Raw genomic sequence first — 16,245 nt, forward strand, 5'->3', positions numbered from 1 at the left:
AAACATTTCTAAACAAAATGTAGGTATATTTTGACAGATATAAGAAGACAGAGTTAAATGTAAAAACAGTTCTTTGAAAACTGTTAAGGCTCTATTTAAAAATGGTGATAAATAATACTTTAAGTTTTACTGTAATATATCAACTGATACATCAATTAGTAGTATTTTACTTTTGTATTTTCATATTTCACTTTGATGAACTCTAACACTGGCAATGCAGCAAATATCAATAAGCCAATAGTGTAACCAAAAGTAGCACCAATACAACAGGGAACTGGCCAGGCCTAAAAAGCAAAACAACTTGATGATAACATGGCTGGTGTAGTCAGCCAGGAAATAAGATGTCTCAATTCAAGGAAATAAAGACGGCACATCAGAAATACAACCAGCTCAAGAAAGAAAATGCTGGTCAAAACATTTCAATTTATCAATAAACGTAAAAAACCAAAGAACTACTTCAACATTATGGAGTAGACTTAGACAACAATAGTATTGTTTTATAGCCCAAGTTGAGACTTCTATCAACACTTAAAATTAACTCAAGTCATCTTTCCATAGAAATGATAGGTTCATTGAAACCTTAACAAAATAAAAACAGTCTTAATGCATGATAAAAAAATTTTATCAACAAGGCAAGCATATAAATGCTGCAAATTGAAAAATTCCAGTAAATCTTACAGAAACTGCAATATGTTGCCAATAGCTTGTCTTTCAAGTAAAAAAATCCTGGTTTCTCTTACCATCAATTTCCAGTTTCTGTCTATATTCTGTCTACATTTGTATTAGATGACTTAAAGTACATGAAGTTGGTTTCTGTATTGGTTTACAAATTAAAAGTCAAATTCATGTAATTAGGCAAAATATCCACAATTTATTGAATACATATTGACATACGCTAATATGTTAATCAAAGGTACATATTTGAAGTTTGATCAATATAGTACACCTTAAAACAATTGGCAACAAGTTTCCCAGGACATAGAGGAAACTAAAAATGTTTTGCAACCCCAGTGACCTGTTACTTAGGTCATAAAAAGTTTTCGGTAAAAACTACTTAATGGGGCTATCAACAGGAATTCTTTTAAGCTTCTAGCTGAAGTTGGTCCAGAGCCTTATGCATAGACTAAAAACAAAAAATGCACAGGAACAAAAAAAGAGCTCTGGAACAAGAAAACAAAAAAGGTATCTTGAAAAGCTCCTGAGGACTTAAAATTCCACAAAGAAAACATCAAAGACACACCTGCCATGGTCTGTCCCAGTCTAATGGAATTGCAGCTGACCCAGCAAGAGCTCCAACAATTGTTAGAAAGGAAATCAGCCTAATGTTGTCAACCATTTGACCAGACTTGTACCTGAAATTTGTAAAAATATCTTTGAACAATGTTGAAGAATTCTGGAATTATCAATAGGAGAAAATATCAGTACCAGATTTAAGGTGATGGAAAAAAGTAAATGCAGCAAACAAAACTGGAGGATACAGAAAACCATTCATCATAAATCTTTAGCTTGAATCAATAGACAATACTATTAATCACAATCATCATCAAGTCAGTATAATAACAATTGTATTTAAAAATTGCTTCACTGCATTTTATTTTATTAATAAATAATTATTTGTAATAGCACCAAATTTGAGCAGAACTGAAGCGTTTTTTCCTACAAATTTAAAGTCCAGTCACTAGCAATTTTTTTTACTTTGCTATTTAGTTATTACTCTCTTTTCTATTTCAGTTATAAAAACATTTGCCACTTTTGTTTCCAATGAACTGTAGATTGAGGCTAGATATTCTTATTTTATTAATGACAAGGTTGCTCTTAAAAGATTTCTTGAGAAGATTTCTGTCATGGTAAAAAGTAGATGCTGGAGAAAACCTACAATTTGAAATCCAGAATTTGCAATATATTCCACCATTTTCCATCTGATACCAAAGACAATGGCAATATTGTCATAGCAGACATGAGACATGAAAATAAATGTGTTTCTTCTAAATTCCTGAAAAATTATAAATTGTTTGAGTAAATAGTAAACAATTAAAAAGCAAATAACAATCTCCAGTAACTGTAGCAAATCATTGACATTCAGCCATTCAACTGCAAACTGCACAAAGTTCCTTTTGGAAACTGGTGGTATTGATGCTACAGTACACTGTCACTTATAACTAGAAATCAACATGTATATATTTTGTCATAATTGTAAATTAGGGTTAGACTTACTCTATAAAAGGGGCTCCATAAATAACTGTGATAAAATGATACAAGAAATTTCCACAAAATGTTGCAAATACTGACTTCAGCAAACAATATACCTAGAGAAAAGAAGTGGATCAACATTTACAAAGGATGTCAGAATTACAAACAAGATCCTGTGTTAATTGAAAGATATTAGCAAGGCAAATTACACAATCTGATACATTAAAGCTGAAAAAGGGTAAATAGTTCTGACTTTATAGGTAATAAGGTACTACCAACTCTTAGATAGCTTACTTTTGTTTTTTCTAATTTCCCTAATCTCTTCTGTACTTAAGTGTTGATACTATAACATTGACTGTAATAAAGCTTAAATCATCACATGAATTGAATTTAAAGTTGAATAACTATCTCATTCATGTCACATCAATCTATCCTCTATATTAGCTTTTCTCACTGGATATTTTGAAACAAATCACAACTTGATTATGTGGTATGCTACCTGCCCAGCAGCATTGCCAATCCACTTAAAGCTAGATGCAAGTCCATTTAAAGAACAAGGACTGGCAAAATACTTTGGGAAAAAATAGCAAATCTAACTACAAATACATAAAATGTGTTGACAGATTTGTCAATCAACACCAGCCAACAGTCAGTCAAGAAGTAACCAATGCAGTCAAGCTCAAATATAAGTTAATTCTAAGTTTTAACCCACATTGACAAATTTCTAACACCAAGGTGGTGTAAAAAAATATTTGAGAAGTATCATTGGATATTGTTTTCATTGTAAAAACACTATGCATCATATTGCATACCAATAAAAAACCATATGTCAGAAAAGCCACATATCAATCCTGTTTGATTGAATCACAAAGATTCTGTTTTGCTTCCTTTACAAAGCCTAATGCCATTAATCTGATGTAGGCAGAATCTATCAAAATTTGCAAAGAATAAACCTGTATAAGTGGTGCAAAAAGTATCTGATCAGGACCAGCTACAATTTGGTGACAGGCCAAAACAAGTTTCTTTTGTTAACTGGGGACTACAGCTAGATACATATTCAAACTATATGAGCTGAGTAATACTGATTAACATCTTTTAGGTCAATTCAGTATGGAGCAGTTATGGCACCTCTTGTTATCCATACACATTATTAAACTTGATGTACACAAACAGGGATTTTAATTTTGCAAGGCTGCCAATACAAAATGAAATGTGCATAAGATGCACAAGTCATGCAGCCACCATCTCACTGTAGACACAATTTGGCAAGGTTGTGTAAAGTTGTTCAAAATAGGCTCTTACACCATTGCTATAAATCAAAATTAGCATGTGGGCTAATAAAAGTTTTAGGGGACACTCTTACAGTGGATGAGGGGGCCAGGGGTGTTAATTTGTGCTTAAATATTTTTCTTGTTTGCATACAGCGGAAGAATTAGATTTTCGAAAATCCGTTTGATATCAGCTCTGCTAAAAAGGAAATTTTTTGTTCAAATGTCTAAACATCAAACATCAACAAAAAGTTGATTCTAGAGATCTTCTTTGGAGGGGGCACTCATTCGATGAGTGTACTCGTTGGCAGCAGACAGATACAGCAACAAGAAGGGTATGGCCTGATTATATATGCAACATCTGAGATGACTACCTTGCTTTTTAAATCTGTGCATATTAAGTCATCTCCATCGATGACTGCCGCTTTGGTAACAAACCATCCAAGCAGGATTGTTGAGTACATATTCAACAGAAATGTTTTCACAGAATCGAGAATACATTGCCGGTTCTCCAAACAAAATCCAGAGGCTATTAGAGACTGCACCAGCACAATTGATCCACAGCAGATCAGCTGAGTCAAACATGATATACCTAACAGTTTCCTGTTAGCAGTCCTTTTCATCTTAAACAGGTTCAAATGATATGCCTGAGCCTGCCTAGGCCTTTCGCATATTCTTCAAGAAGATCAGATGCGGATAACAGATATCAAATTATGATGACGCTAACGCTTTTAACTGTGTTTCTAGTGGTAAAGGTTGTAAAAAACTGCCCATCATGCTCTTCTTAACATCCAATTTCAACATGTTTTCTTGTCCATATCAAATATTAACTGTTTTGTCAGGCTGAAAAAGAAATGCACGCCGAGTTTCCCGAAGTTTCGTTCCATTATGATGCCGCCTCGATACCAAAAGTGAGAGTGATAGGAGGCTACGAGATTTGGCGCCAATTTCTGGTTACCAAAGTTTACAAACTATGGCCCAAAGGAATCCAAAATAATTCTTCCGAACTCTTTTGGATCTGAGGCCTTGGGCGCTTCTATATCACCAGATGGGATCCAGTCATCAGATGGATGGTTTAAACGGGGTCTAAACCAGGATAAAGAGCCACAAGAACAGCAGTTATCTCAGTTGTTCGACAATATATTATCAAGATTTCTTTCCAAGCCAATTTCAATGAAATGCTGGATTAACAAACATTTTACAATGTGTTGCAAATGTAAATAGCTAAAAGCTTGGCTGTTTAACATTGACGGAAATTATCGGGGCATGGGGGGGGGGGGGGGGGCTCCGAAAATTCGGGCTCTTGTCAGATGACACAACATTAACGAGCCGAAAGCCCATCCAATATGTTATCATGTCGGAAAATCGTAGGCAAGAGCCCCCCGAGCCCCCCCCAAATCGAACGCCAGAATTTCCGCCACTGCTGTTTCAGGAGAATCCATAGAAAAAGTCTAAACTCTCCTTGAGAATTTATGAATGACTTTCATTTCATATGAATGACTTGAATGACTTTTAAAATTCCGAGTGATTTGGGGTCTTACCCTCTTTAAGAAAGCCAATACTTCTTTGTTTGGGCAAATTCTTCACTTGGCAATGTGAACTAGCCCTTTATTTTGCTATCGACTTTCTATGAACGAGCAATTTCTATCTATCAGTCTTTTAGAGTTGGTCAAGAGTTTTATTAATTTGATATACTATATACACCAGAGAATCTTTAACACCAGAGGAAGTTTAAAGAATGTGACCATGGTTTTGATCCTGGGTGTGGCTTTTAGAAGCCTTCTACAGGACAGCCCTCTTTCCTAGCTTTGAAGGACGGCAGTTGGCTTGTACTGCACTTGATTGTTAACTGTTAACGGCGCTTTTTGCTAGCAACAAAAAATACTTTTATGTGATGCTTTTGCCTAACTTTGCGAAGCCTATTTTCAACGTATACCAAATCCAAAAGTCCACACAACCATCTAAATACCAGTGGTGGAAATTCAGGCTTTCATTTGGGGGGGGGGGCAGGCCTATGATTTTCCGACAAGGTGTCATCTTCGATTATTTCTATTTTAAACAACACTGCAAATTTTGATGAAAATAAGTGATTTTTCGGCGGGACCCTTTAAGCCCCGGCCAAACGACTCAATTTGTCACTCCATTTTTTACTCGACAAGAAATCGAGTAAAATATCGAGTCGTTGAGTGAGCACGTGCGCAGTTATCATCTCTTATGCTTAGCTATTTTTAAAAGAAAAGCGGCCAAAAGGGGGCAGGAAAGCATACTACCCTGGGACCTCTAGGTCCAGGGTACCTTTTAAAGTGATGAATTCTATTTTAAGAGTTGGATTAATCAAACGAAACAAACGTATGCATACAAATAGTAAATTGCTTAAACGAAATGAAATATTTAAGGACGGCTACTGCATGAAACGAACGACTAGGGTCTTATGACGCTAGAGTTCGTTATGAGAAATGTGAAAGGACATTTGCATGTACAATAAGCACGGCAGCCGCTTTGCGTTTCTTTGTTTTAATTTTGTTGGAATGAGTGAAAAGTCGAGTGAAAATCGAGCCAAAAATCGAATCGTTTTGCCATCCATGCTCGACTTCGCTCGATTTTGAGATCACGGCATAATTAAATAGCAAGAAGAACAATCCATTTATGAATTTTGATATCAAGATCGATATCTCATCTAAGACAATTGATTATACAAGCGATCGACCGATTATACTTTTGACAAGTCGTTCATGATAACAACATGATTGTAGTTGTAATGTTAATTTTCTGCATTTTATCTCATTTTCTTCAGTGGGAAAAACGTTTGTGGGAATAACTTTTATTTGGAAGAATTCAAGGGAAATTTCTGCTAATCTTTATGGAATTGAAACTACATATACAATTCACAAGCAGTTTTGATTTTTGTCACAAATTGCTTGCTTGATTATTTAGTACTGGCCAATATTTTATCAGCTATGTTTTAATTTACGAAGAAGGCTTGAGTATTCCGAGGAGATCGTTGAGCGTCGAGCCCCCTCAAACCCCCATATTATCCGCTACTGCTAAATACCGTCAACCTATTGCTATAAGATTACAAGATTCCTTGATATCAGTTATCACACAACAAGTCAGATTCGATATTTAAAAGAATTAACCGATTCAATACTTTTTCGATAAATAGAAACTTTGGAGCGGTGCAGGGTAATGCACTGTCAGGCAAAAATAGGTGGTAATGGTTAGCGGAATGCAAACATTGAAGGCAAGGTATGAACGTTTAGCAACCTTGCAACAAGGTGTTTTTTACAAACCTTAGAGCTATTAGCTAGATCAAAGAGAATCAACGAATATTGAAGTGACGATCTTTACATCTAAAATAAAGACTTAATAACGTTCTTTTGATTTTATTGCAAAACGATCATGCAATTATGACTAAGAACAGCTCAATTTTCATGCAAATTGAGTCGCAGTTTTCCAAAACGGTCATGGCTTTTATCGGTAAATTCTCTTTAAATTTTGAATTTTGACTTCCTTTTCTAAGTAAGTACTACACGTGATTGTGATATTCATCCATTCTGTGGCAGATTGAGAACTTGACCAATAACAAGGCGTTCCCACCATGGAGTCACTGGAATGAAACTTGATTCTGTGTATCTACTACAGAGGAAAGATCAGACAAATAGCTGCACCGAGGCGTTTATCACTATGTATAACAAAGATATCTTTATCGCTTGGCAGAAGAAGTTGTGAAAATTCTTGCACAACACCATACAGATAACAAATGTTCTCCATCAAATCTAAGAAAGAGTCTGGACAAGTGGCACACTCTTTATCTCAATACCCCCTTCACTCGTGTTACTCAAAGTATCTTCTTCGTCCTCTGTTTGACTGGGAACGGGTGAAACTTTCGCTTTCGAAAGCTTGTGCAATGGCCACATGCCTTGTTTGATGTCCTGATTGGGAATCATCATTGATAGCCTTTTCTTGTTTTGTTTATCTTGCTTCTCCAATTTTTGATTTTCCTTCTCCAGATTGTAAAAATACATAAAACTGGATACAACTATAGGTATTGGTAGTGCTAGGACAATGATGCCACAAACCGCACATAAACTTGCGATGATTTTACCAGGGACGTTAGTTGGTACACTGTCACCATAGCCTACATTTGTAAGGGTGATTATTGCGAACCAGAAGGCGTGGGGAATACTTTCAAAATTCGGATCGGCGTAATATACAGCGCTTGAAGACAAAACCACGGCAATGAGAACAAAAAACAACAGTAGCATAAGTTCACGGAAACTAGACTTTAAAGTAAGTCCAAGAATCTTGAATATGCGCAGATGGCGTGAAAGTTTAAAAACTCTAAGCACACGTGCCAGGCGAATGACGCGAAGAAACTCAAGCCGTGGAGCTTGTTTACTGCCTTGCACCAAACTACTAAAAATTGTCATGTAGAATGGTAGAATGGATACCAAATCAATTAAATTCATAAATGACTTTAGAAATGTGAACTTATTCGGTGCCGTTGCGAATCGCAGCAATAATTCAAGGGTGAACCAGGCCACGCAAACTGCTTCTAAACCGTCAAACGTGTTCGCATACTCAGAAGATTTGAACATTGGCATTGTTTCCATGCAAAAAATTATGACCGATATGCAAATCATGGCAACGGAGAAAAATGCGACAGCCATTGCCGGTTTCGATTTTGGAGCCTCTATAAAGTTCCAGATTTTTCCACATATAGTCCGCCCACTACTTTGTTGGACGTTGTCATCTTCAGGGTACCGAACTGTGACCATGAATCTATTGATGATGTCTTCTCCCATTTGGAAAAACTTCAGCTCTTCGATAAACAGCTTTAGTCCAAGGTTTGCAGGCTTTATCAACTTTCCGTATGACTGATAGAAGAACAGAATACTTTCAAACGCGTCCCTGTTACGATCGAAAAAGTAAACATCGTCCGCTTGATCGTAGTATGTCACTCGCAATTCACTGGATCCGAGAAGGGTATCTGGAAAACGGTTCAGTGTTTTCGAGAATGTTTCGAACATCGTGCCACTTACGTTGAATCGAATCCTCTCTTTCAGAGCTAGGGGCTCTACGTCACTTTTCTCGTTAAACGAGAGGTTGCGAATATCGGCCCAAAAGTTTTCACTTGTTTGGGTGTCTCTTCTTCCCAGCTGATTTCTACTCATGGATCCAGAATCCACCTCGAATGTCCTTGAGAGCAACATGATGCAATACTGAAAAAAAACAAGATTCATAGATGACTTTTAATAGATTTTGATCTAAAGGCAAAGTGCAATCGGGTTAACATTTGATAAAACCGCCGCAGTTCCTAATTCTCGCTTTCTTTTGCTGAAATAGTGATGTAGTCAAGGATTTTGACCTTCTACTTTCCAGTAAACAAGTTAATGGAGTTATGTCTTTTAACTGCAAGAAGCTTTCTAAAACAGGCGACAATGCATTTTAAATATGCATTAAATCAGCAGACAGCTAACACCCATGATTTAGCGTCGAGAATTCCAAAAAAAATCCAACATTTTTTCTTTCGAAATGCTACGAAAGTTAATCTTTGGAGGGTAAAGAGAGACGCAAAGTTATGAAAACACCTGGAACTGACTCAAAGTTCTGTCGCCACTGTCAATAACAGTGCATCCCAAAGGGCAGGCATTGTTTCTTTTCATAAAAACATGCACCCACAAAAACCAGTAGAAATCCAGAGCTTTCAACGAGGCTGCTATTAGAAGTCAATTTGTAACCAAAATCAATGATATGAATAGCTTCATATGTAGGCCGAATCCGGGATGAGAAGATAATTTTTAAGGAGCTTTGAGTTGTTCTTTAAAAACCAGACCGACGCTCAAAGGTAGAAGCAAGTAATTGAAATCGAACTAAGTCAACTTGCGTTTTTGCATAGAAAAAGTTTGTTTTTCATAAATTAAATTGACCGGAAAAAATTGTTTTCAGAGTAAAAGCATCTCTAGACTGACTGAATGTACCCGAAAATGCATATACAATCTCAGACTGCAAATGATGTGCTTAGAATATCAAAAGTGACAAAAAAGTGACAGTAAAATCGGAATACACACTATATATATATCAAACGATAGCTCATATTATAAATGTCATTTTCATATCATTTTATTTTGAATGTCTTTCGACCAGTAATATCCTACCTTTTGGGTTATTATTCAATTTATTACCTGTACTTAAAGTAGCTTTGTAGCCTATTATGCTATCTGAGTGATTTAAAGTTTTGGAGAGATGACATACTGGTCTAATATTGATTATGTAATTTTGATTTTCAACATAATTCATAGTTACACATAAACAGTGGCGTAGCGAGGGGGAGGCGAGAGGGTGCTGACGTCCCTCCATTGCCAAAGGTCTCTTTGAAAAGGGGCGTTTTCTGGCATTCAAAATGGTAAGGACTCCCAGTTTCCCCTGGCTCAACTCGCCTTTGCCCCTAATCTTACCACCCTGGCTAGACTACTGCACATAAATGATAAATGTTAATAAAAATTATGGGACGTTATTTACATTTCTGTGTCTACACAGAGGACTGTTTGATAGACAATACTTATCAATTCTATTATACTCTGATCATAGCCATAAACCCACTGCAATCAGCAGAAATGTATAATCAACAGCAATTTAAGCTTACTTTTTTAGAAGCAAATTAAATACCAGAGACAGCATTATAGTGATAGAATTCATCATGAGTCTGGGGGCAGCAATGTTATTAGTTATTATTCTGTCTTGAAAATTTATTCAATATTGTGCTATTGTAATTGTAGTAGCATTTGTAGTTACAGTCTTTAGTACCCAGTGCCCCGGAATTGTGTGGCCTAACTACCAACCGATGTACCATTAGCAGATAAGGCCCTTGAAGCAAACGAGCAATGAATGCTTTACCTGTTTTAATTGAAAGTGTTCGATAGTAATTTTTGATTGACTGTCTCTAGCATTACAAATTCCATAAATATTTAAAGAATCTTGTTGGTTCAGCACTACTGTACTTCTAAAACGCTACATGTCTATTGTTCTATCTTATAATTTACTTTTGTTGTTGCTTCTATTGTTTTTCAGCTCCAGTCCCTCTCCAAAATACCGAAGACTTAGTCCAGCGCGGCAGACTTGAGAACTGTTGCACAACAGAGAATGGCTATTACGCATTCGGCCAATTTTAAAAGGAATTAAACTACGACATGGATGGTTTTGTATTAAATTCAATATTCAGTGATTGTTAATTCCTAATCAGGGGTTGACCTGGGCCACACATGGCTTCAATGGTTGGCCATGAACAAGACTAATCTAGGCACTTCTATAAATGTGTTATAAAAGAGTCACTTTACAAAAAACGAGAAAGAAATTAAAACTAGCTGTCTACGAGCGAACTACAAAACTGCAATTAGAAAATGATATTTATTAGGATTCTAATTTCTAAGAAAGCTTTTGCAGTTACTAAGAATTCTATCTACTTTCTTATTAAAGAGGAATTTCCAGGGTGAAATTTCGGGGTCTAGAACTTTTTCGATAAATTTTTGCACTGGAGGGTGCCGGTCAGTTTGATTACGATTCTCGTTCTTGCAACAATGTCCCCGTTACAAAGAATGCTGTTTAGGCAGTTGCTTTTCCAAAAATTTCATCAAAAATTTCACCAAAAATACATCAAAAGTACATCAAAAATACCAAAAAGGCGTTTTCCACGTTTTCCAAGAGTCTTAAAAGCGTGACCGAGAAAATTGTTTGTCTACCCCAGTTTTTGTGGCTGGCGACGCCTCTGATAGAAAAAACTACAATAATTTACTACTCTCCTCTCTACAAACGTATCTAAGAATAACAAAAGACACCCAGTATTCTTTTACCCTTTTGTTGACATTTTTATGTCTTAGCTTGCTTTCCGCTTATTTGGACAGTAGACGTTATTATATTACAATAAGTTGTGCTCATGACTGTAAAATGATGTATAGCAAATCGTTCATACGTATTTTAGCATTTAGCAGATGCACCGAAGCAATAAGAATATGTCTTGCGTATTAAGAGGCGCAATGGAAGATGCACTGGTATGGGCATTGGCTAAGATGATATCAGGATACCATCTGCTTGGCTCAAGAGGCACTAAAGTTGGCTTGTAGCTCGCTTAGGTAATTCAAGATTTGTATAGGACAGGCAGTGTTTGTATAAGGTCGCGCTGGCTCTTGCGGTACGCTTTAGACATGGAGTGGTTGAATAAGGCTGCGCTGCGCCTCGTCAATTATTTAGGTTCTCGGAGAATCGAGGATGGTGTTAGAAGTAAAGTCACATTAAGCTTGGAAAAAACTGCATTTATTATAAAGGAAAGATGACGATTAGCCGCTGGCAAAAACGTTGTACTTCCTTATAATTTCTTTTATGAGCAGAACCCGAACATCCATTTTACAGCACCACTGTTAACAACCTGAAACCAAATCACAGCAACAATGTATTCGTTCGAATCTTGCCAAGCTACCCCCTACCAGAAGCAAGACATTTATCGGGGGTGAAATGTATATCGCACTCTTAGGGGAACAGCCCTAGCTACACCCCTACTTCTACGGTATGATGGATTTCTTATTGTCTTGTTACGGAGCATGTATTGTAATTCTTACTTGCATGTTGCCCCAGCACCAAGGCAAGCCCAAATTACACACTCGCCACGAGTTGTGCTAAGGGAGTGGTCTAGAGTGGCCATGTCAGCTACTCTCCCCACTAAGACATTCTTTTAAAAATTGATAAATAAAATTTTATCTGTATAAAGTCCTTGCCCCCTTTACGAAGCTAAAGGTATGATTTCTACCCAACACTCTCTGAGGACTGTCTATTTCTGAAAATTTAAAACTACCATCTTAAGCTGTGTGAAAGTGCGAGATAAGACCTTTCACGAACTTATCTTTATAAATGTACAATCATGCTCTGATGTGAATGCTGTATTTCTAGGTACGTCTTATCATGGTGAAGAGGAGACAATCCAGCGCGGTGTAAACTGGGTACATGTCTTTTGCTGAGAGCTGCAAACACTTTCGCTAATAACAATACTAATGAGCTAAGATAAAAACGGGTACCCGATGACCAGCAATAGGAAATTGCTAAGCAGCAATCAACATGCGAGCGATAACTTGAGTGGAGAACGAACAATTTGCAGTAAACATCCTCAGCTGGTGAAGAGCAGTTCTTTGGCATGAAGCAGGATTCTCTGACACAAGAATCGAGATACCGGGACCCTGCCCCCCCCCCCCAAAAAAACTTAAGTAACATAAGTAAAATACTTTCATTTTGTGAAATATGTCTGTTGTTAGACTCATTTATCAGGGCTGCCCCCTTCCCCCAAACAAAAAGTTGATTTTCTTTCTCTTCTTTGACACATTGCTGGTGCTAATAATCCACCACTAGACGAAATGTCTACTGTTAATCGCATGCTGTAATTACAGGGGTTGGAAGAGCAAGCGCAGAATGTTGGCGCGTTGCTTGATAAATACACTTTTAGTTCAAACATGTTCTCAAAGCTTGTTGGTTTAAAAAGTTTGATATAACCGGCCACAACAAAGAAAAATTATAATTATTTGCGACAATTAAAATCTACATAACTGAAAATGCTGTTGACAAGATCAGGTTTGCCGGGCTACTCATGGTAAAGATTCATATAGCGCTACAAGTTAAAAAACTTTGCACAACTGAACCTGAGCAAAATCTGTTATGTTCTGGCTCTCTTGAAAGTCGAGAAATAAAGAAATCCTCGTTTTTGCTGGTTCAATGAGTAAAACTACCAAACTGTATGAAGATATTGCTACAAGTTGCTTGCGTCATGTATATAAAAAAGATGCGTCAATTTAACACGTCGCACAGACGATTAACTTTTCGCATAGTTATAAGGAATTTCTAAAAAATCGATTCATACCTTCGGCAGTCACTTTGCGATAAAAACTTCCAGCTTCTATTTAAACATGATTGCAAATACTTGCCAATACGGGCCGAGCTGTAGGAGTAGCTATGGTGTTTAGCGGGTGCCGTCTTTCACCTTAGAACAATCGGCACTTCAATTCGTATGAAGCAATAATTCGCTACAAGTAGGGAGTCGCCACTTGGTTGTACAATAGTGATTCAGGAAATATGAATGAGGATTTACAGGTTGTTTGAAGCAGTCAAGTAGTCAGCTTTGAAGATGATTCGTAAACAAATAGGAACAGAAAGGCGACAGCATGGGTACAGAATACGAGTTACAAGAGAATGGGATTGAAGAACAGATTCAACAGCACATCACAAGACATCAAAAGGACTTTACAGTTATGAATAATAGAATATTGTATAGAATAAATGCATTCATAAAATATATTCGTGGCCGAAATATAATCTTAACGTCTCGAAGGGTCTGCTTATATTACAGTGCTTTGGCTTACTCTTAAGTTTAAGAATTAAAAGCAAGAAAATGAAGCTTTACCTAATTGCTATTGCAAATGAGTAGCTATTTAAAGTCCAAGTTGCACTACGAGCTTCTGCTTGCTTGTAAGCAAATCCTTTGGATTTCTGGTCCACAACACAGAATAGAAAACACAGAATAGAATGAAAAATGTTTTATTCTGTGTTCACAATGCAGTGTGCTTTGGCAATCTGTAAAGTGCACCAGATTATATCAGGTCATGATCAGGTGCTGGTTATCCAACGGTCTCCCAAAAATCCAAGAAGCTAGGAATTTTACATTAGTGATTGCTAATAGTTTGAAATTTGATGTCTGCAGAAGCTCGCTAAGAAACTTAGCTACTTCGTATTGCGCAAAACAGGAGGTGAGTACAAGCAATGAGCAATTGTTGCAAAAAACAGCAGAGCATTGATAAGGTGCTTCTTTACTTTTCGCTATCACTGTTCAGATTATGTGAAGTGCCCGTAGGTAGAAACTGGAGAATGGCTGGGCAAGCAATATAAAAACTGCCAAAATCCAAGTTGATGAGCCTGCTATGTAAAACAAGTAAAGCAAGTAAAGCAAGTAAAGCAAGTAAAACAAGTGAAACAAGTAAAGCAAGTAAAGCAAGTATAGTAAGTAAAGCAAGTAAAACAAGTAAAGCAAGAAGAGCAAGAAAAGCAAGTAAAACAAGTATAGTAAGTAAAGCAAGTATAGCAAGTATAGCAAGCAAAACAAGTAAAGCAAGTAAACAGGTACAGCAAGTAAAACAAGTATAGTAAGTAAAGCAAGTAAAACAGGTATAGCAAGTAAAACAAGTATAGTAAGTAAAGCAAGTAAAACAAGTAAAGCAAGAAGAGCAAGAAAAGCAAGTAAAACAAGTATAGTAAGTAAAGCAAGTAAACAGGTACAGCAAGTAAAACAAGTATAGTAAGTAAAGCAAGTAAAACAGGTATAGCAAGTAAAACAAGTATAGTAAGTAAAGCAAGTAAAACAAGTAAAGCAAGAAGAGCAAGAAAAGCAAGTAAAACAAGTATAGTAAGTAAAGCAAGTAAAACAAGTAAAGCAAGAAGAGCAAGAAAAGCAAGTAAAACAAGTATAGTAAGTAAAGCAAGTATAGCAAGTAAAGCAAGAAGAGCAAGAAAAGCAAGTAAAACAAGTATAGTAAGTAAAGCAAGTAAACAGGTACAGCAAGTAAAACAAGTATAGTAAGTAAAGCAAGTAAAACAGGTATAGCAAGTAAAACAAGTATAGCAAGTAAAGCAAGTAAAACAAGTAAAGCAAGAAGAGCAAGAAAAGCAAGTAAAACAAGTATAGTAAGTAAAGCAAGTATAGCAAGTATAGCAAGCAAAACAAGTAAAGCAAGTAAACAGGTACAGCAAGTAAAACAAGTATAGTAAGTAAAGCAAGTAAAACAGGTATAGCAAGTAAAACAAGTAAAACAAATAAAACAAATAAAACAAGTATAGCAAGCAAAGCAAGTAAAACAAGTATAGCAAGCAAAGCAAGTAAAACAAGTATAGTAAGTAAAGCAAGTATAGCAAGTAAAGCAAGTAAAACAAGTAAAGCAAGTTAAACAAGTATAGTAAGTAAAGCAAGTAAAACAAATAAAACATGTATAGCAAGCAAAACCAGTAAAACAGGTAAGGCAAGCAAAACAAGTAAAGCATTTAAAACAGGTATAGCAAGTTTAGTAAGCATAGCAAGTAAAGCAAGTAAAACAAATAAAACAAGTAAAGCAAGCAAAACAAGTAAAACAGGTATAGCAAGTATAGTGAGCATAGCAAGTAAAGCAAGCAAAACAAGTAAAGCAAGCAAAACAAATAAACAAGTAGAGCAGGTATAGCAAGTAAAACAAGTATAGCAAGTAAAACAAATAAAACAAATAAAACAAGTAAAGCAAGCAAAACAAGTAAAGCAAGCAAAACAAGTAAAGCAAGCAAAACAAATAAAGCAAGCAAAACAAGTAAACAAGTAAAACAAGTACAGCAAGTAAAACAAATAAAGCAAGCAAAACAAGTAAAACAAGTATAGCAAGCAAAGCAAGAAAAGCAAGTAAAACAAGTATAGCAAGTAAAACAAGTATAGCAAGCAAAGCAAGAAAAGCAAGTATAGCAAGCAAAGCAAGTAAAACAAGTATAGCAAGCAAAGCAAGCAAAACAAACAAAACAAGTAAAACAAGTATAGCAAGTAAAACAAATAAAGTAAGTAATGCAATCGTGCGTGTAATAAACCGTCACTTAACACATGTAAATGGGTTTTAACAATACCATACTTTACGTTGATGCTTTATGCATTTGAAATCATTGACAAAACACAAATCAGTTGACATCTAAGTCCTTAACAAATACTGAAAGAAAAGTTTCACCCAAGTTGTAAAAGAACGAAAAT

The 16,245-nt window shown here is 36.2% G+C and overlaps 2 protein-coding genes across 3 annotated transcripts; both read right to left on the reverse strand.

The window, feature by feature from the left end:
* Positions 1 to 100: 100 nt before the first annotated feature.
* LOC135693599 (GPI ethanolamine phosphate transferase, stabilizing subunit) lies at positions 101 to 13,472 on the reverse strand. 2 transcript variants are annotated; one of them, XM_065212137.2, is made up of 5 exons: positions 3,833 to 4,374; positions 2,215 to 2,306; positions 1,877 to 1,993; positions 1,241 to 1,352; positions 101 to 284 (listed from the first exon to the last, which is right to left on the reverse strand). In XM_065212137.2, exons 1-5 carry the CDS (start codon positions 4,079 to 4,081, stop codon positions 156 to 158), a joined length of 699 nt encoding a protein of 232 aa, XP_065068209.2. In that variant the 5' UTR covers positions 4,082 to 4,374; the 3' UTR covers positions 101 to 155. The 2 variants fall into 2 exon arrangements, 1 of the variants encoding a protein (XP_065068209.2); XR_010517017.2 differs by lacking the exons at positions 101 to 284; positions 1,241 to 1,352; positions 1,877 to 1,993 and adding an exon at positions 13,357 to 13,472 and having other exon boundaries at positions 3,833 to 8,680.
* An 808-nt stretch (positions 13,473 to 14,280) lies between these two features.
* LOC148959278 (uncharacterized) lies at positions 14,281 to 15,541 on the reverse strand (the record flags this gene model as incomplete). Its single annotated transcript, XM_089110862.1, has 1 exon — positions 14,281 to 15,541. A coding segment is annotated over one exon (1,242 nt), but the record flags the coding sequence as incomplete, so codon positions are not given.
* Between the last annotated feature and the right edge of the window lie 704 nt (positions 15,542 to 16,245).

The sequence above is a fragment of the Rhopilema esculentum genome, chromosome 10 (genome assembly GCF_057945365.1).
Source record: "Rhopilema esculentum isolate cy_ngs chromosome 10, ASM5794536v1, whole genome shotgun sequence".
In the NCBI taxonomy this organism is placed as follows: domain Eukaryota; kingdom Metazoa; phylum Cnidaria; class Scyphozoa; order Rhizostomeae; family Rhizostomatidae; genus Rhopilema; species Rhopilema esculentum.